The 22,143-nt window shown below is 39.4% G+C and overlaps 1 protein-coding gene across 6 annotated transcripts in view; it reads right to left on the reverse strand.

The window, feature by feature from the left end:
• Positions 1–22,143, reverse strand: part of Srgap2 (SLIT-ROBO Rho GTPase activating protein 2) — a 243,207-nt gene that overhangs the window by 106,815 nt on the left and 114,249 nt on the right. For all 6 annotated transcript variants that reach the window (XM_020180689.2, XM_020180688.2, XM_074048480.1 and 3 more), the window contains one exon: positions 9,511–9,673. In XM_020180689.2, coding sequence (XP_020036278.1) covers positions 9,511–9,673 — 163 coding nt within the window. The remainder of the gene's footprint in view (positions 1–9,510; positions 9,674–22,143) is intronic.

Raw genomic sequence — 22,143 nt, forward strand, 5'->3', positions numbered from 1 at the left:
TTGGAACCGTGTTCTTCTTAGGTGCTGCCAACTGTAGGGAAGACAGAATTTGGAGTTGAAAACCTGCCAAGTTAGATAAACATCTTGGACTTTCCATGGAAACCCAAAAAAGGACGTACTTAAGTATATAGACTATGTCCCAGGACTAAAACCTATATATATGTATATATATACATATATACGTATATATATATATATATATATATATATATATATATGTATGTATATATACTGTAGTGAAGAAAAAAAAAACCCACAAGTTCAAAGCTATTAACCATAATTTAACTGCCTTCTAGAACAAAATTTACCACTCTTCAGAGGAAGAGAAGCACCCTCTACAGTCTGTGACAGATCATCTACAATGTGCAATGTGTATACAAAATTACTAATGTGAAAAAATAAAGAAAAGTGAAATGATGGAGGCAAGGAGACAGAAGAATGACATCTTTAAATTGTTGAAAGAATAATATAAAATTCCATTTACATAAACAAATTCTAAAACAGACACATGTTTATATTGTGTAAGAAGTTAGCACAATGGCTAGGCACTTGTAATTCTAGCTACTGGAAAGGCTAAGGTACAAAGGATTGTAGTTCAAGGCCAGCCAGGCCAAAAAAAAGTTTCTGAGACCCCATCTCAATGAAAAAAAGCTGGGAGTGGTGGTGTGTACCTGTCATCCCAGCAATGGTGAGAAGCATAAAACAAGGAACATCACATTTCAGGATGTCCTAGGCAAAAAGTGAGACCCTGTATCAATAATAACCAGAGAAAATGGACTGGAGGTGTGGCTCAAGTGATACAGTACCTGCCTACCAAACAAAAAGCCCTGAGTTCTAACCCTACTACCACTACTGGCTACCCTTCAGGGGTAATAAAAGGAGTATTACATGTTGCTTGCAGTTAGTAAAAACTCACTGAGCTACATGCTTTAAAATATTAGAGAAAGTAATAGTTTCTCTAAGTATTACTACTTCCATAAAAAGTTAAGGAAAAAAAACCTTGCAAAATAGTCGAAAAGATTAGGGCGAATATGTATTTAGGACCTTCTATACTGGGCAGCATTTCAGGTATTTTATGAAAGGTTGTTAATATTATTATTCCACAGAAAGTTTGGGGAGATCTAAGTGGATAGAAAAGTCTTAAGCTTCCTGGGGGGGGGCAAATCTTACTTCTCAATTTGACTTTTCAGCTCTTTTTAGCATCTAGCACAATTCTACATTTATAATATTCACTAGTATGCTTATTAATGGCATGATTTTCTAATTTACAGTAACATTCACACTTTTGTTTTCTGTCAGCTGCAACTCTTTCCTATACTCCTTTTTTGTTTGTTTGCTTTTTCATTGTTCTTCAGATTCTCTTACTTATCCTTTGATTTATAAAAATCAAATTATCACTATGCCTTTGAATGTTCTAATCTAAGCACCTTTCAGAAAAGGCAGCTAGATACCAAAGAACTAAAATTCCTGAAAGGCAAACACATAAACTAACCTAAGCAAAAGACTGTGGACATCTTTGATGCACACATTCCCTTTGAGCTGTGCCTTCCTAAGTCCAAAAAAGCCCAGGCCACCCAGAGAGAAGCCTCCAGGGAGAGTATACAGATGCTGCTGACCTAGTGTCACAGAAACCAAAGCTAAAACACCATGAACAGCACTGGCTGCAAACTCCCCTCAGTGTTGGCTTTGGCAGCAAACCTGACACCCATTATCAGCAGACATACCTTTGAAGTAGCTGGCAGCCTTCCATCTCCTACTCAAATAAGCTCAGCTTCACATCCCATTCTTTTCTCCAAATACAATCTCTTCATCAGATATGAGAGAATAAAGCTCAATAAATCAGAACAGATTTTTTGCTACCAATAAGATAAACTGGGCAACTGGAACAGCTGTCTGCAAAGCGTCATAAAATGCTGTTAAGTGACTGTTGTACCACAGAGGAAATTCAGTCTGTAACAGGTACTGAGTTCAGTGGGAGAAGGGGCTAAGATGGATAGGGAAGGGAGGGAGTGCTAAATCACCCATCTAGTCTTCTCCCAAAGACATCTCCAGGTTAAACTGTTTCTCAAGAGGGCAAAACATAGGGGCACAGCCTTTGGACAACAATTCTTTCCCCATTAATTCAATCAATCCTATAATAATCCCTCAGTCTCTGTGGGGAATTGTTACAGGATCCTGAAGGAAACCAAAATCCAAGGATGCTCAAGTCCCTTCTATAAAATGGCATAATATTTGCATATAATCTATGCACAACCTCCTTCTGTATCCCTTAAATCATCTCTAGATTATTTATGGTACCCACTACAGTATAAAAAGTTATATAAAAAGTTGTTATACCATGTTATTTAGGGGAAAATGACAAGAAAAAGTCTATTCATGTACAGTACAAATGTAATTTTTTCCAAATACTTTTCATCTGCAATTGGTTGATTCCACAATATGGAATCTGTTGATACAGAGAACCAAGTTGCACCTGCCAGTGACATTGAACTATATCAGCATTGTGGGTAAATTCTCCATTATTATTGATGACAATAACAATACAGAACATGGCTCCTTCCAGTATAATCATCTTTTCTTTGCACATATGCCTAGTAGCTGAACTCAAAGACTCTATAGAAAATTCTATCCCAGTCCAAAGAGGATAAAGGGATAAAATTAAGCACTGTGCTTAATTTTAAATCTCCTTTACTGACTGCCCCATTTCCTTGGTGCCAAAGGAAAACTAACTGGGTCATGGCAGTTCTCTTGTCACTGGTTTACTAATGGTAAAAGGACATGTTTAATATCTGAGGGTCCTGGAGAAAAGTCTGAATTGAGTCTCATATTCCTTCTTCAGCACTCTTTTTGCATTCCCCACTTCCTACAGTGCGAAGGAAGCCAGAGTCACTCTTCGTCACCCTCCAAGAAGAAAGCAGGAAACCACAGTGGACTGCCTAGAGAAAATGGCCTGGCTGCTTCAATACTGTTGGTCTCAGGGTAGACATGGCTCACATACACACAGGATCTTTAGGTGGTCCTCTGTGCTCTTCACTTTTCCCCAAATGGACAATAGTATCTGCAGAGGTAGTTCTCCACCCTGGCTGTAAGCAAGAAGCCCTATTGCAACTTGGATTCAACTGCACTGGTGTGGGGCCTTGTCATAGGTATTTTCTTAATTATCTTTTAAGCCAACTTTATTGAGCCATAATTTATGTGCAATAGCATGCACACATTTTAAGTATACAGCATGATAAGTTTTGACAACTGTACCACCGTCCTCAACATTACATAACATTTTCATAAACCTACAAATTCCCTTGTATCTCTAGAGTCAACTCTTCATCCCCACCCTGGGCCTAAGGCTATCACTACAGATTAGGTTTGCCTTTTTTAAAGTTTCATATAAACGGAAACTTACAGAATATACTCATTGTTTTGGTTCTTTTTTTTTTTTAAAATCAACATAATCCTTTTTATCTTTAAGTTCATGTACATTGTATCCATCAGCATTTCATTTATTTTTATATATGGATGTGCCACAATGTTTTTCCATTCATTTGGGTTGTTTTCAATTTGAGCTATTATGAACAAAGTATTAGTTTTTTATGGTAGTTGGAATAAATTACTGAAAATTTACTATCTTAAAATAATACACATTTATTCTCTAACAGTTCTTGAGGGCAGAACCCCCAAACTGATGTCACCAGGCTAAAAGCAAGGTGGCAACAGGGCTGCTTTTGACTGCAAGGCTCTCAGGAAGAATGTCTTCTTGACTTTTTCTATTGTCTAGACCTTCACTTTCAAAGCCATATTCTCTCTGTGACTGTTCCCATCACATGGACTTCCTCTCTTTTATCTGGAATCTCCCTCTTATAAGAACATTTGTGGTTGTATTTAGGGTCCACCTGGATAATCAAGCATAAGATCTCCATTTCCTACCTGCAAAGTCTTCTGTGGATAAGTTAACATTCACAGGACGTGACATCTTATTTAGCCTATCACAAAGCTGTTAAGAACATCCAATATAGTTGGGAGGATACTTAAAAATACCTGAAACTGCTGGGCCAAGTGGTAGATACACATTTAACTTCATAAGAAACTGCCAAACTATTTACCAAAGTAGTTGCACCATTTCACTTTCTTTGGGGGGTGGGGAGGGACAGGGCCTTGCTATTGGAGTGGGCTGGCCTACAACTCAGATCCTCCTGCCTCAGCCTCCTGAGTGCTGAAATTACAGGCATGAACCACCACAGCCAACTTCCATTTCACATTATCAGCAGTATTGTATGATTGAGTTCCATCCATCCTCACTAACTCTGATAACTGGTATTATCAGTCATTTTCATTTTAACTACTCTAGGGAATTTGTAGTATATTTTCTTATTATTCTAATTTGCATACCTCTGATGATTAATGACATTGAACATCTTTTCACATGCTGACTAGGCATTTATGTATCTTTATTAGTGAAATGTTTACTTAGATGTTTTGCCTGATTTTTTTTAATGTAGGGTAGTATATCTTCCTATTATTGAGTTTTAAATGTTCTTTATTCTAGTTAGAGGAATGGCTCAATGCCCTGAGTTCAAACCCCAGTACCTCCGAAAAGATGAGAGAGAGAGAGAGAGTTCTTTGTTACAAGTCTTTGTTAGCTAGTGGCTATGGTTTGAGTATGTCTCCTAAAGGTCATGCGTTGGAAACAATTCTCAGTGCAATAGTGCTGAAAGATGGGACCTTTAAGAGGTGATTAGTGAGCCAATTAATACCATCATCATAGGAGTTAGCTAGTTCAGAAGTGGATTTCTGATAAAAGGGTGAATTTGAATCTGGCTCTATCACCCATGTCATACCTTATGTCCTATTATGCTGCAACAAGAAGGCCGCCCCCACCGATGCAGGCCCCTCAACCTTGAGACTTCTCAGTCACCAGAACTGTTAAGAAATAAATCTCTATTCTTTATAAATTAATCAGTCTTGGCTATTCTGATATAGCTGCACAAAATGGACTAAGACAGATGTATTAAAAATATTTTCTCCTAGTCTGTGGCTTATTTTTTATTTTCTTAACAATGTCTTTCCAAGAACAAAAATCCATGACTTGATGAAGTCCAATTTGTCTTTTTTAAAAATATATAGTTCATGCTTTTTAATATCCTGAGAAATCTTTGTCTATTCAAGGTCACAAAGATTTTTTTTAACTCCCCAAGTAACATTCGTGCACAGGCAAAGTTGAGAACTACTGGTCTACAGGAAATCTGATCTAGCTTTCTCAATTTAACCTGAGTTTCCACCAGAGAAATTTAGCATACTAGAGGTAAAACAGGAGTACAGTTACCTGGAGTACTCGGCAAACAAGGAGAGCCTTAGGACGGTCTGAACTGACCGGCTTCCAAGCTCAAGTGTGAGCAGCTGTCAAGGGCTAGAAAGAGTGAGTTGAAAAGCAAAGCCAGAGGTACTTTTAGTGTCTTCCAGCTAAGCATAAGTAGGCAGAGAAGAGGATTATTCTGTCCCCTGTGGGAAACAGCACACCCAAGTTTATTTCTGTTTAAACCAATCAAGTGGGCAAAATTATTTTTGTTCTTGGTAGGACTCTTCAGAACATGTCTCTCATAGAGACCACATGGAAATGGGAGTCAGACTTGGCAGTATTTGGTCACTGTTTTTGAAGCCACCACATAAAACAAATGAAGGTGGCAGCAATAATATTTGCCCAAACCTTGGTTCCAACAGAGGTCAGACAAACTGAGCTTTCATTACACGAAAAGATATGTCAGGAGCACCAAATGGATTCAAGTTTCCCCAGAGTCCTAGACAAAGTGGGTCTGTTTTTAAGCTGTGGACAGGAGGCTACTTTCTCCAGATGGTATATTTAGCTAAAGGAATCTCCAACAGGGCTTCATGTAAAATGTAAAATATGTCCCAGCAGACATAACCACAAACCAGAGGGCTAGCAGGGAGCTTCCCTTAAGGAGGTCCAGTAGCATACAGGGGCCAATTGTGCAGTCACTCTGACATCCCTAAATTAGCTGAATTAGCTATGAGCCAGATTTTTGGCTAGTCCTCACATTTAATGAGCCTTTGTTTCCCTCTTACTAGAGATTCTGCACCTGGGGAGAAAAACATGCAGCCCTTTTCTCTCCAACTCCAAGCTGCCTCCCCCAACACCAGGTAGGAGAAACAATCCAATGTGGATGTTCTGAAACTCCTCATCTTTTGAAGGTTTTTGTGCAAAAGAGAATGTTAGATTAGTTCTATAACTAAGTGAAATTCATGGATTCAGTGGAAGACTGTAAGAAAATCTGGCATAGCCTCTTCCCTTACCATATACCTTGAGTGTCCCAATAGAGCAATGAGACTGAAACACTGGATTCTAGAACCAGATGACTGGATATAAGTAGCAGCCTCATTGCAATTTTGTTTTCTGTGTCTTTAAGCCTCAGTTCCCTCCTTTATAAAACAGAGACAACAGCAGCTAACTTACAGGATTATTGTAAGTATTAAAGGAGATAAGCATGTGAACTACTTAACATAATACATGGCACATAAGAATTCAAAAATGTAAATTTTTATTATAATAACTTCTGTCAGTGAATTTCATAGATTAAAATTAACATACAGTACAGGTGTCCATAGATAAAGGTATCTTTCTAAAGCCTGTGTTACCAAAGAAATGGATATTCCTTTCCCTGCTATAACCAAATTTACTGGTGAAACAAAAGATTTCTCTATTTTATACATTTAGATTCTAGTTTGGCATCTCTTGATTGCTGGGCACTACAACAGTGTGTCACTCCTCAAGAAATTTGGTCTTCAGCTGTTTATATTAGCCCTCTGCACACCCACACCTCACTTCTGTTTATCTTTATCTCTGGGACTGTAACTGTCTAACAAAATTTAACAAAAGTTACCCAACAACCAGGAAGAAGCCCTTACTCATCATGGAATTACAGTATATTGGATTTAGAAGGCACCATGTCATATAGTCCAAACTATTTTTTCTGAGTTTAAGAAACTGAGTCACATAAAGAAGTCAAGGTCCTAAGCCCACATCTCGGCGCTCACAGCATAGCTAGGCCCAAGAGAGCCATGTGGAGAAGGCTTCTGCTCTGGTGACACAAAGCAAGCCCCAGAAAGCTTCACATAACTGACAGTGCGGCCAGGCACATTCCTTAGGTTGCTTATCTGAGTACTGTATCTAACTAGGAGGATTCTAATTCTTCATGTACAACATACTTTAAACAAAAGATAGAAAACCTGGGGTGTGGAGAATGTTTCTTTGCCTATTACTAGAAAGCAGAAAGGTTCTCACACAGCCAAAACAGAATATATCTTTTCTGATCTACCAATCAGCTTCTACCTTAAGAGTTCTTTGTGTACACCAGATTCCCAAGGGGAAGAGAAGAGAGATTATTCACCTTATGGTATAGTAAACAATCTTATGCATCTCTCTCATCAACTATAACTTAATATAATCAAAGTTAGAAGGACTGAATGTCCTATGATCGGCAATTATACATAATACTATGAATAAACTCACAGGCATAATGTTGAATGAGAGAAATCAGACCCTACATAAGCTCTGCTGTTAAAAGTCAGCATGGTGCTTATCCTTAGGAGTTCAGAAGTGAGGATAACTAAACAGGAGCAGGCATGGAGCTTCTGTTTCTTGATCTGGGTGTATTCACTTTGTGACAATGCATTGATCTATAAACTTATGAGAACTTTTCTTCAATAAAATGTAATACACAAAAAGTCTTGCGAGAAATAAAAAATTCTCCTTATCTTCCCAGCATGAAAAATGCACAGTGTATGGAAGGTCAGCCCTAAGACCATGTTCAGGAGTGTCATTCATGGAAGGATTTTTCTTGTGGAGGTGACATGCCCCAAGCCTCCTGTGCATGTTACACACACTTAGGCCTCTAACACACTTAGGCCTCTAATGAAATATAGATGGGTAACTGAGGAGCCAGGAACATTTATGGCTTTGATATCTGGCTCCCATTACCATAGATATCTCTGAGATGTAGAGAAGTGAGAAACTCATCAGCTTGTTCCTCTTTAACCTAAAGCTGGGAGAAAAGGAAGCTGAAAGACCCTGCAAAATGGAGCCAGGTGAACATTTCTCATGGAAGTATTTTCTCAGATGAACAGAGAAAACACAGGAGGAAACTGCCATTTAACTCCTTTGCTTCTCAGAATAGTTTAAATGGTTGTCCAGATTTCACAGAAGAACTGAAGTGGTAACACATTATTGTCAACCTAAATAGGTTTAATTTTAGGTGCATACATACATCACCAAGTATTGAAGAATAATACTGATTAATGATAAGCAAGTTTGAGCAGATGTTAAAAACCATGGAGATGATGAAAAGTACCTTCAATCCTAAATGAAGGGTGGTCCTGGCCACAGTACAGCTGGGCTGCTATAAATAACCAGTGAGCTCTGGGAGGAGTTATCTTTCTCTTCCTTCTTTTCTTTCTCAAGGAACTGTACCCTCAGTACCCTGTCTCTAAGACACAGGGAAAGCCCGTTCCTGGATACAGTTATATACATAGAACAGTTAAACTCAGTTCTTTTTTCAAGCTGGTAAAAACAGAAGAAAATGCATTAATACTCATTCCAGATCTAGTGAAATCTGAAAAACTTCCTAACACGAATGATTAGGAAACTGATAAAGAGATACAGTTATACTGATGACAATACTGATGTTAGACTTTTCTCTCTCAGTTTTAAATCTCAACACTGGATTTTGCAAACTGGAACCAAATTCATTATTTATGAATTCTACATAGTCCTATATATCCTCTTTATACCTGTGACTTATGGGAAACTTATTCCCCTCTGGAAGACTTCTGAGGATGTCAGAGATTGAGTGTTTGACATGGTATACTCTGTACAATTGTTGGAGACTTTGCCATCATTTGTAATCAAACTTCATAAATGAATGATTTGACTGGGAGCCCAAGAAAAGATTTTCCTGGTTTTTCAAGAGGCTAGGTCCACTGACCGGAAAGGTGTATTTGGCAGAAATTCCTTACAATTATCAAAATTACATTTAGTTTTTCCTTGATCAAATTGCTCAATCTGTATTCAAGGAACTGAGATAACAACTGAGCTTCAGAAAGCACTGAGGGAACCAAAACAAAGATACGCCATGATAAGAATAGCCAAATTCATGAGTCCACTTTGGTCAAGTTGAGAACTTAGAAAGAAAATGAAACTCAAAATATAAGCATACAGGAATTTGCTAAATGAATTAGAAGAGGAAAACATGAAACAACATTGAAGGTCTCTGAATTTCCTGGGGTTGTATTTGCGGTTGTAAATGGTTACCTTCCCAGGGCTACTATATAGTTCCGCTCAGAAAGAAAGAAAGGAATGTTAATTCAAATATTGTTTTCTCCATGAGAATATGGTACAGAATGGTCAGTAGAAAGCCTGTTAAATGGCCAACAGGATCTTTTCTCTCATTTACCATACGTCATTGTTCCACTCAAGAATCTCTGTGACTAGGAATATCTACGTACCTTTTTAAAGAGTCTTCCTGAGTCCTCGCTGACTTGCACAAACCGAGGAATTATGTTATTCAGGTAGATGTCACTCAGGGTGGTGTGGTCTCTGCTCTCCCGCTTCACTTGGTTTAAGAGGAGATTCCAACAGTTGACTGGAGAGAGAACATTCTGATCCTTCCTGCAGAGAAACAGCAAGAAAAAAAAAAAAACAATGTTGGTAAGCAGCAAGAGCCACGTCACGAAATCACTGCGATCAAAGCAGAACCAGAAATAAAGATGCCTTTCCTGAGGCCCATGACTACTTTTTTCCCTTTTCTAAACACTCAGTGGACAGAAAAAAGAAAGTAAGAATAATGAGAAGGAGGGAAAAAAGAGAAGAAAGTGGGGGGAGGAGAAGCAGGATTATTTGCTGAGTACCTACTATGCCCTAGGAACTTGGAGAAAGCTTTAAATGTATTATCTAATTTAAGTTCCATCATTTCATTATAAGCAAAGAGCTACCATTAATTGCCATGTTATTGATTAGAAAACTGATCCACATGGGGGCTGCCACTTGCCCAAGCTAGTAAGGAGAAATACAGTAACAGGGAGCCAGAGACTAGAACCGCAGTTTTACACTATCTGAATGAAATAAATGTACGCTACCTAATTCCAAAGTCCATCACCTTGGCCACTGGGGTTATCTCTAGGGTTAGAAACAAAAGTTAGAGATTTTATCTAGAAACAAAATCACTAGAGCACAACAGACTAAATCCCACATATTTTTCCATTATAGGATTCCATGAAGACAACTCTCGAGACTTGCCATGAAGAAGTCATAGAAAACTTGAGTCCCAGGGAACACACCTAAGGAGGTTATGATTTCGTTGATTGAACCATGTTTTTCCTGTCTCATATAACCAAGAACACAAACGATTTCACAGCATATATACTCCTAAACATTTATACCTTGAGTAGCACCACAAAGTGCTAAACCTAGACGTTCATTTCAAATAACAACAATACTCACAGTACAAATTTAAGCAACAGAAAGTTCTATTGGGTTTCTTTAAGAGGAGAAACCGGAAGTAGGATTTGTTTGTGGTACTATTTATCAAGGGATACTATGTATTTAAATGTCATTTAACTTCAATCCCACTAGGCAATAAGATGTGTTATTAACCACATTTGAAAGATGAGGAAAGGTGGAGTAAAAAAAGCCAAACTTCTTGACCTGAATCACACAGTTAAGAAAAGGCAATGCTGGAATTCAAAAGCAACTATGTAACTGAAAAGAGAGTGCTCTTAACCACAGAAAAGAATTACACCTGTGCATTCACTTTCCCCTCATGCTCCCTCCAGTCAGACTCTCAGTGCAAAGAAAGTGAACTGAGAGGGGTTTGGTTCTTGAGGGGGCAGTGCCTTCACTTGGGGCTGGAGGCCGCTAGGTACCTGTGATCTGTGACACTGAGAATTTAACTTACGAGTTTTCCAATTCTATACTAATAATTACTAACAAATAATCATGCCACACCTACTGGGGCTTCAGAACACACCAAACCAGCAAATGAAATACGAACCAAATCTAAGAGGTTGCTTCAAACCAATGAATGTTGGAGTACAAATTGAAACTTTTCTAAGTCTGCCTCTCAACTCCCTGTCCCTACCCCAGGCATCACACTTGTTTTTCTTTTTTAAATTAGTGTTTCTTAATTATACAAAAGAGTGGGTTTCATTACATTTTCATAATGCATAAACATACTTAACCATATTACCATCCACTGCTCTCACGTACTCTCCTAATCCCCAGACACCACACTTCCAGAGACAAAATTCTAGTACTATGTGCCAATCTGTGGCGACATTATGTCCATTACCTTTCCAGTGAAATTAAAAGATTTCTATGGAAAATTTAAAATACACTAGCTAAGAAGAGATACATATAACTAATTCACTCCTTTCAAAATGTTTAGCATAGGGGAGAAAAAGATAAACAGGGAACAATTCTAAATTCAAAATGGTGAGAGATTTAAGCACATATATTCAATGACATCTGGTATTTCCATTGTATGGAAACTTTCAAAGTGATTCTAAATCAGTTTCAGTTACAATATTCTAAAAATATCTAGTTTACATTTTTATCAAGGGATTTCTCTTGGAAAGATACCCACGTCCTCAGTAAGTATGGAATGTACGAGGTCATTGAACTTGCTTTTTAAAAGGGTAGATCTCAGCCAGGTGCCAGTGGCTCACACCTATAATCCTAGCTACTCAGGAGGCAGAGATCAGAAGGACTATGGTTCAAAGCCAGCCTAGCAAATAGTTCATGAGACCCTATCCTGAAAAAAAACCATTCCAAAAAAAAGGCTGGTCAAGTTATGGAAACAGCCAAGATGCCCCAGCACTGACGAATGGATTAAGAAAATGTGATATCTATACACAATGGAATTTTATGCAGCCATGAAGAAGAACGAAATGTTATCATTTGCTGGTAAATGGATGGAATTGGAGAACATCATTCTGAGTGAGGTTAGCCTGGCCCAAAAGACCAAAAATCGTATGTTCTCCCTCATATGTGGACATTAGATCAAGGGCAAACACAACAAGGGGATTGGACTTTGAGCACATGATAAAAGCGAGAGCACACAAGGGAGGGGTGAGGATAGGTAAGACACCTAAAAAACTAGCTAGCATTTGTTGCCCTTAACGCAGAGAAACTAAAGCAGATACCTTAAAGCAACTGAGGCCAATAGGAAAAGGGGAACAGGTACTAGAGAAAAGGTTAGATCAAAAAGAATTAACCTAGAAGGTAACACCCACGCACAGGAAATCAATGTGAGTCAATGCCCTGTATAGCTATCCTTATCTCAACCAGCAAAAACCCTTGTTCCTTCCTGTTATTGCTTATACTCTCTCTTCAACAAAGTTAGAAATAAGGGCAAAATAGTTTCTGCTGGGTATTGAGGGGGGGGAGCGGGAGGGGGTGGAGTGGGTGGTAAGGGAGGGGATGGGGGCAGGGGGGAGAAATGAACCAAGCCTTGTATGCACGTATGAATAATAAAAGAAAAATGAAAAAAGAAAAAGAAAAAAAAGGCTGGTGAAATAGCTCAAGTGGTAGAGTGCCTGATAGTATAGCAAGTGTGAGGCCCTGAGTTCAAACCCCAGTACCACTAAAAAAAAAAAAGAAAAAATGGGCAGATCTCAGACTGGAGGTATAGTTCAGCAGTGGAGAACTTGCCTACCACGTACCAAACCCTAGGTTCTATCCCAAGCACCACTAAAGAAAGAAAAAACAATTTAGAGGACAGCTTTCACAAGACTTTAAATTTACAACTGGTTTCAATCTGTTGGTTATGGGAGAACATGGGTTGGTGGTCTGTGCTGGCTTTGTGGTAGACCATGGCTGGTTAGTGAGAATCAACAGTCTCAATATATCATTTCATTATCAATTATTGCAATGCTTATTATAAACGCTGGGGCTTATCCAATTAATATTCATGAAGAGGAATAGCTGCTAGGCAATGTTAATGGCTCAATTTTAAAACAAAACTATTCCTTTTCAAACATCTAAGTCAATTTAAAACTATCCCAAGATTACAATAACTCATCTATGTGAATCAGGATTATTTATTTATTTATTTATTTATTTTGTGATGCTGGGGACCAAACCCAGGGCTTTGTACTTGCTTACTAGGTAAAGGCTCTATAGTCGAGCTATATCCTCAACCTGCAGGATTTTCTTTTCTTTTCTTTTTTTCCCCTCAAAAATAGAACTGCTTTATTAAACATTTAGATGCACCTATTTTACACAAAATGAGGTAACATTTTTTGTTCTCCTCTGTGCCAACAGGCAACCACTCCAGAACCTCCTGTTCACATAAATCCATTTTCAGCAGCAGGCAAGGCAAGAAGGGGAAGAAACGTACAATTTTGAAAGTAATGCCACAGAACCAGAGTGGGAAATAAAAACAGGCAGGGTAGTGGGTTCCTTGGCTAGCACTCTGCCCACAGGCTCACAGGTCCTCAGGATTTTCTTGATAGTGAACAACCCAAACCAAAGCCAGAAATAATTGGGATGCTGAAACTGATATAAAACTGTAACTCTTACTCATAATTCCAATTCCAACATTTTAGTTCATAAATACAGCCTCATTGTTAACACTGATTGACTCTTTAATAGGCACTCTAAAAATCTGTACTTTAAAAGTAGCTTTATATGCTCACAAAAAACCCACTGCTTTGATTTTTTTTCATATATTGGAGTTCTGAGCAAGATTTTTATTTTTAAAAGCGAGTCTATCATTTTAAAAAAAGATAAAAGCAGCTTCTTCTAGGAGTTCTCAGTCTCTTTTATTACTACTTGAAATTTCATATGATATTTCAGGACCTCTAAGGTCCTCTCAGACATATGCCTCCTTTCAATTGAAGTGGTTTAATTAATTCATTTATTTATTTTTAGGTAGCAGTGGGGTGCAGAGAGGTGAAGGGAGTATGGGAAGAAGGGAACACAAATATCCTGTACGGCAGTTTCCCCAGCCAACATGAACAAAGATGAAACACGCTTCATGCTGGAAAATAAGCAAGGCCACGAGACGTGATTTCATAGGGAGCTTTGCTAGAGTGGTTTCCTGCTCCAGCAGCTTTGCAACCTTATTTTATTTGGGGCCACTGGAGCCAAGGGAACTTCGTTTGGTTAGGAGATTGAAATTTGTCCTTATATCTTTTCCATCTATCATTTGTTTGCACAGTGTCTTTACTTTCCCTGCCCCAGAGCCCCAGGTTGTGTAATACTTGGACATTTAAAGAAAAGGGTCTGCATCCCTTAGGAATGTGCTGAACAGCTGCAAACCTCCTCAAACACTAATCCCTAAAAAGCAGACAAAATATCCAGAAGTATTTTTCTTCCTTACAAAATTTTTCAGGAGGAAAATCAAGAAAAGACCATACTGTATTGGAGAGGGGATGACTTGAGTCAAAAGAAAGGAGACCCAGAAAGTCATGAGCCAGCTGTGAATATGCAGAAGGGATTATCGCTGCAAATGCACTGGATGAGATAGACCTGCACAGCCAAATCAGCTTTGAAGACATAGCCCTGTTTTGCTTTCTCAATGTAGCCTATTTGTGGATGTTCAATAAACTTAGCAAAAAATGCTCAAAGAGATTTCTCTAAAATATCCGGGGGGAAGAGCCAACTCCATCAACCATCAACCTATACTTTCTTTTTTTCCATAGTCCCTCTGGTTAGTTTCAATCAGCTCATTGACAAAATGGACATGTGTCCCATCAGTATACTTCTAGCACCCAAAAGATCTTCAAATGCATGGCTATAAAATCCCAGAAGCTCTCTCAGTCTAGATGTTACTTCACTAATAATTGCTACATTCATGGCTCTGCAGATGGAATGCATGGCACAAGCCTGGCATTAGCAGAATAGCTAGAGCTTCTGCATTGCTATAGTGAGGTATGTTTCCTTCGGGGCAATAGTCTCTGACGTACCCACTCTCAGGACTGTTGTGTGGATCAACTGTGATGATGGACACAAAAGAACTATGGCAACACAAAAGCACTATACAAATGTAAGGAAATATTATTATTTGCATTTCCAAACAAACGAGGACTCGGCTTTCATCCACTTCCAACATGCTCTTCACCCAGCCCTGGGCCAGGGCCAAGAACGCAGCCTGATGAAAATGCACAGCCCTCAGCAAATAATGGTTGGGATAAGACAGCAGCAACAGGCAATTAACAAGCAGCTGTAAGTCTCTGGGAAGACGTGAGGGAGATACCAACAGGAGAGCAGAATTCAATCTTTCACTGTCCTTTCCCCTAAAAGACAAGGTGGAACAATCAGCCCTGCATTCCACACTGGATGCTGGATGCTGAGGTTAACAGAGAGAAATCTAAAGGGAACCCAGATTACCAGAACCCTAGATGCCTCAGGAAGTTCCAGAGACGCCACCTCAGAATTCCTATCAGACCTGCCAATCTCTATATAGAGCTGGCAAATAATATCAATACATCTAAGAATATAATTTCTCATTTTTGGAAACAGACATATCTGTGATGATAGACAAAGCCCCAAATGAGTTAATACATCATTCAATATATGGTATTAAGCATCCAACTATAAGAAAGACAAAAAGAAAAACCCACAAAGGTACACACATGATAAAAGAGATCATTTAGTGATGGTTAGACAGGGAAGTAGTAATGAGAAGGAAGCTGGACTTTTTTAACCTAAATTCCCTCCTGGCACCTTGATTAAAATGAAATGAACTGAGGCAGCCAAAGAGATTATTTTATTCAGATGAGTGTTATTAGCCTTTCTGGCTTATTTTCTCTATTATGCATTTTGCTGATGCTGACAGAAGCAGACGGGCTAGATAGAGAGGCAAAGCTGCAGCGGATTTATGGTCTGACAGTGCCGTGCATAAAATCAGACCCTTGCTGACCTAGATAAGCCAGAGGATGGATTGGATTTCCTGGGGAAGGTGTGAAAAGAAGGAGGGAAAAAAAATTTTTAAAATGAAATCTCCAAGGTAGGAACTGACTTTGAAAAAGATTTTGCGGGTAATGGTGGCTGCTGGTTGTGTGACCCAGTAGTACAGTGGCAGCCTGGAGGCGTCTTTCAAAGACAGGCAAGCAGACAGGGGGCGGGCACACTTCTCTGGGCTTATCACAGCCATGGCTTCAGCTCTGCCAGCAATGAGATCAGAGTAGGAGAGTTCAGAGACAGAAAAAGTGCCAAAAGCAAAAAATAATGCATGTTATGTATGGAGAAATAAGCTTTCAAAAAGTCAAGTTAGTGCCACAAACTGTCTTCAGTAGCCTAGACAGATGAGTAGAAAGGATTCAAACAGTGGTGTACCCACCTTACTCAGAATAGTCTAAACTGTCCCCTATAATCAAGTTTCAGGGAAGAGTTGAATGGAAACGGGACTATTGTGGCTCTGGATTAGCTCCACGGAGCCCAGCCACACCCTTGGGAGAGAGGCCTGCCCAAGAGCTGGGAGCTTAGGAATCTGCTTTGAAGTAGACAACTGGACTAGCACAATGCTGGACATCTGTTAAGTGCTTAATAACAATTTCCTAAGGGATTATGACACCAGGGTTCTTTTGGGTTAGGTCAGAGAACTGGGTATACCCCCAAATATGAACTGCCACAGACTCTAACTTAAAATGCCTCCACTAATTAATGTCATGTGGGAGACTTATCTTCCTTTTAACCACCCCCACGGCACCCTGCTCCCAAGGGAGAGGAGGAAGTTGGAGGTTCTTTGCATCACTTAAGACAGCTCTGTGGACCCCATAAGACCAGATGTGGGCATCTACCCAAGATTTGAATGTCTGCCATCCAGATTTCTTGCTTAGATTTCTGATATCTTATTGTGTAGGCTCCTTCTGAGTCCCTAATCTCTTCTTATTTCATCCAACAAATACTGAGTACCTACTCAGTACAGACACCATTCTGTAGACTATGGATAAAGGGATCATCATTCTTGTTGCATGTTTGTAAACCTCTTGGACCCAAGACATGGCTTTTCTGTTCCTAGACTGGCCATCAACTGCCTATATCTTATTCTGGTATTGCTGCTGTGTGTACATTGTTTGTGGATGGACCCATTATGAAACCCTCACCTGGCTGACTTAGAAGATCCCTCGCTACGGCTTCTTCAGAAGGGACCTTCTCTTTGTTTACACTCCATGTATTGGCACTAACATTCTCAGAATTACAGAGAAGAATAAACAAAGACGCTACTAAATGTTCCTTGTGTAGTCTTAGTACAATCTAAATGCTAGCGAACACAGGTTATGAACTCAACCCCATATGATCCATAAGGGTCTACCAAAATAGACTGTGATCCAAAGGCCTGGCTGACTATACATTCAACTGAACTAAAATACCACAGCAAGAGGGAAAGACATAAGAAAGGTGACTGATGACCAAGAAACACAAAAATTGTACGTTTCTCAGTTTTAAAGAATTTATAACCCTCTATATTACATTGACAGTTGGATCTACATATTCCATAAAAAAATCTGTGAACAACTCTACAACTGTATCTTCAGTTTTTTCTTCTCTAGCTAATTAAGATGTCACCAGAAACCCCATAAGTAATTATAGCACATGACAAACATACAGAAAAAAAAACATATGCAGATGTGTTAGCAGATTTTTTAAATAAATGAAACCTTGGAAGATGACTGAGGCAGACAGTCTGGCTCACCCATGGTAATTCATTCTAGAGAAATAAATACCTGTCTGTGCCAAAGCAGAATGACATCACTCAGAAATCCACACACTTTATTTTCAAAGCAGTAAACACCCCCTCAGGAGCAGGCATCTCCCTGACACCAGGGACAAGTGGAGAAGTTTGATCTACAGCCAGTAAACTCCTCTTGGCTGGCAATCAGCACTTAAGAATGCCAAGTACCAATAGGCCATTGGGAAGAAAGAACATCTATAAGGATATCTCCCCTCCTGAATATCTGTTCCTGGGACAATGAGTCCCCTTACATGGCTCAGGATAACAATGAGGAAAAGTTAGCTTCTGTGAAACTAAAGAGCTAAATGGAACAAAGTCTACTTAGTCATCAGATTAGCTATGTACATCATTACCACTTCTAATGTGTTATGTTGATATTTATCTTGCCTTTATTGGAAGGAAGTCTCTTGAGGATGGGGTATATTTCAGAATGTTCAATGAATACCCATCACTGAGAATCAGGATTGACTAATACCAGATGCCAAAGAAATCCCACAAGTGTAGAGCCCAGTAAGCCTACTATTCACTTAATGGACAGCTAATATCTTCAGCTTCCATCAATCTTGCCAACTCCAGTGCTCCAGTATGTATCTTGTGCTCACTTCTGGGTGCTGTTGAGTGACCAAATGTGTATGCCCATTGACTTGTATGTTCTGAACAACATACAGCATATTATTAACTTATTACCTAGGTTGATACTTTATTGGCAAAACTTTAAAGGGTTGTATGTGTAAGAGATGCCCTAATCAATTTTCAGGTTAGTAGGTCGAGTTATTGAGTTCAGGTCCTTAAGGAATCTGGATGAATAATGAACCCTATCCCAGCAAGGTAGTACTTTACAGAAAGCATCCTAAACTATGCTTAAGACTCAGATTCATCTCTGCCTTTTAACTAGCCAGGTAATCTTGGTAAGTCACAAAAATACTCTGGGCCTCAAAATTTCTTTGTTTAAAAATATAAATGGGGACCTTTTATAAATGAGACAGGTCTATACCTGCCCTGCCTCATTCATCTGATTTTCGTGATGGTGATATCCATAAAAATACTTTAGAAACAGGAAGTGTTCTCCAATTGTAAATTACTATGATCATCATTTCTTATTTTTGTAACAACTATTATTACTCCACAGACCACGTAATGAATTTACACCCACAAAACAAAGTGGCTAATGTCATGTTTGTAAAGACAAACACATCTCAAAATTCCCAGGCCTTGTTACTCAATTTCACAATGAACCTGATTGATAAATTTCCTACTTCATCAGTGCACTAAATGGGAATATGTTTTGCTCTATTAATTTATCATCTGGTTCTCTGGAAAATCCTAAACCAGTCAATCTGCTCTGTCTAACCAAGCTGAGACTTGAAAGAGTTTTAAAGTGCAAGAAAAAAAGCCAGAGGGTACAAAAAATAGAATCATGGAATTTCAGAGCTAGAAGGGACTTTCAAGATGGTCTAGAGTCTAGATGAAACCTATCATTTTCTGTGTGAGGAAACTGAGAGTCAGGGAGCCTGAGGTCACACAGAGTATGGAGGAGCAAGGCAAGAACGCAGGTCTCCTGACTAGCAAGCACTTTATTTCATGGCTGCTATATTTCAACCAGAAAGCCCTTAACATCTACAAAGATTGGAGCTGATAGAGTTAATGGACAAATGCTCAGATCCCCAGAGCACAGAGCTATTCTAAGACAACACATAACAGGAATACCAAGGGTCCAGGAACCTAGAGAGAGCAAAACTGCTGGTGCCTAGTGGCGCCGGAAAGCATGTTGACACACTGCATGTGGTTACACATGAAAGGCAAGTGAAGAGGAAAAGCAGTTTTGAGACCACCCCATTCTAATTTGGGACTGGCTCTGGGCACCTACTTGAGGGCTGTGACACACCCAGCCACTCTGTAAAATGACCCTTTAGTCTCTTCATTCTCTAATCAGTGGCCTCAGTTAACCCCTTCTCTGCTAAAATAAGGGCAATAACAGACATTTTAAAAAGAGAACTATCAAGGAATATTGAGATATAGGAGTCAGTGTGGGTGACTGGGTCACACTGGGATGAGAAGATTCTCAGTCTGGACTTGGATGATACCCAGTACTATCTACTATCTTCAAGCAAGTATGTGATGTGAAGCCTTAAAGAGCCAGGCTCCTAAGTTTGTTAAGAGAGCAGCTTCTCTAAGAGTGCTCAGGATCTCAAATGACCTTGCATCAGAGCCACCTGGAGCACTTGTTTACGATGCAATTTCTGTTTTCCTCCATCAGATTCTAATTCAGTAGGGGTGGAGCAGTACCCAGAAATCTGCCTTTTAAATAAGCATCCCAGGTAAGTTCATGCACACACAAAAAATCTAAGAACCAATGCTCTTAAAGCAATGTTTTTCAAAGTATGGGATACAACTCACTAGTGGAGCTAAAAGAAATTAATTTGCAACTAACACTTCTCAAAATAGGCAACAGAAAAGAGTAGAACAGAATAAAGAACAAGGTAGAAAGTATCAAAGTACATCATATACAAGAAAGGCAAGTATTGTTTTGTGGAAGTGTTGTTTTCAGTTACTTGTTAGTATGAACATGTGTGTGTTTGTGTGTGTGCATGTGTGTGTATGTATTCCAGCTTCTAATACAGATTCATAATCAAAACTGGGGCAGTGGTCTTATATTCTGGGACAGGATTACATACCCCAGACCCTTTTGAGAATATGAGAATTCTCTTCAAAGTATTCTCTTCCAAAGAAAGACGGAAGAGAGAGGAGAGAAGAAGGAAAGGGAAAGGGTGTAGGGAGAGAGGAGATGTATGTACATAAATATTAAATTTGTATGAGTCCAAAGGTTGCCTGAACTTCTGGAAGCCCATCCCCTGATGTCTAGTAAGAACTGGGTCACAGTGACACCCGATAATTACTAAACTATGACAACATCTTCCTCCTGGTGCTCTGTAAATGACAGCCAGTGTCTTTGATACGCACCCGGAAAACATTTCGGGTGACTAGAAATACTGAATTAACATTATTATTATTTATAGAACACTGGGAGAAAGCTGTTGGCAAATTCCAAGAATGAGGATTCAAAAGTAATGGTGCAGGCCCAATGTTTCTGTTTCCACAATGTCAACGAACACACTCCTTGTCTACAGGAGTGCCTACACACTCCCTGCAAGGAAGAGGCAGTGAGACTGGCACTTTTGTACATCCCCATCATGAAATTAGTGGAAAAACATCTACTTTCTTCGCAAGTGGATGGCTTCTTTGACCACTGACACAGAAGCTAAGTCTTACCTTTTCTTTACAACCAAAAGGACACAAATTCCTTAGTCCTAAATAGAAGATTCAAAAAGGGCATAAATCATTAGAAAAACACCAACAAGACCAGCTTGGCAATCAACGCAGTATCATCCCAATGGTTAAACTCATCAGCACATAGATTTAGAAACAAGCCTTTGCCAAGAAGTGATGAAAAGTGCTCTTCTTTGCACAGAAAGAAGTGCTAGAATGTGGAAAAGGATAATGGCAGAAGGGATGAAGGGAAATAGAGGAATGGAGGAAGAAGCACCATTGAGAAGACAGAAAATCAAACCCCAAAACTATTCTAAAATTTCCTAATGCTTTTCAGTAATTTGTTTTTATGTGGTGGAAATTGGCACAGCATCCAGGAAGCTTTGGGCCCATCTGTTTTTGAACTTGAGCTCTAGGCAAGATTCAGAACAGCTGGAATCAGCAGGACTGACCAGGTTATATGTGTCTGGAGGAAAATGAAATAAAATGAGTGTGTGTGGGAGATGGAGAATGAGGGCTAAGTGGGACAAAGGAAGGGAAATCTGGAAACCTCCCCAGAGAAAAAGGAGATGTCCAGGTCAGAATTTATGCAAAAGAGATGTTAGAAAGGCCAAAGAATTAGAGTAAAAAAAGCTAATGAGGAGAAATAGCAGGGGTGTCAGAACTCGGAGCTGCTAACAGTCCAGCAGCAGGGGCTAAAATTCTTCAAGTTTGGTATCTATGAGCAATGTGAGGACTTCACCTCTAACAGAGTAAATCAAGACTACCCAAAGTCCTACATCAAGCATAGGACATGAACTGCTGGCAAATGGTCTGCACAATCATAGCCTAGACCACAAATGAAAGCTGGATTCTCTTGGTTCCCTAAACGCAAAAGAGGTCATCACCCAGAGTGGCAGGGAGAATGTGAGAAGAGCAGTCTTAGGAGAAATTGGCAAGGGTCCTCACTCATAATATGGCTTGCCCAGGCAGGGCTGACCCAGGAATAGGGGAAATGACCACAGGGTGATAATGGAAGCACACTCTTTATCTGGTCTATGACCCAATCATTGACCTCTGCTAACTTCCTGACATAATCTACAGATAAACGGGTCTCTCACTTCTCCTAAGGTTGTCCAATTTCTAGTCAAGAAAA

Source organism: Castor canadensis, chromosome 11, assembly GCF_047511655.1.
Source record: "Castor canadensis chromosome 11, mCasCan1.hap1v2, whole genome shotgun sequence".
NCBI lineage: Eukaryota > Metazoa > Chordata > Mammalia > Rodentia > Castoridae > Castor > Castor canadensis.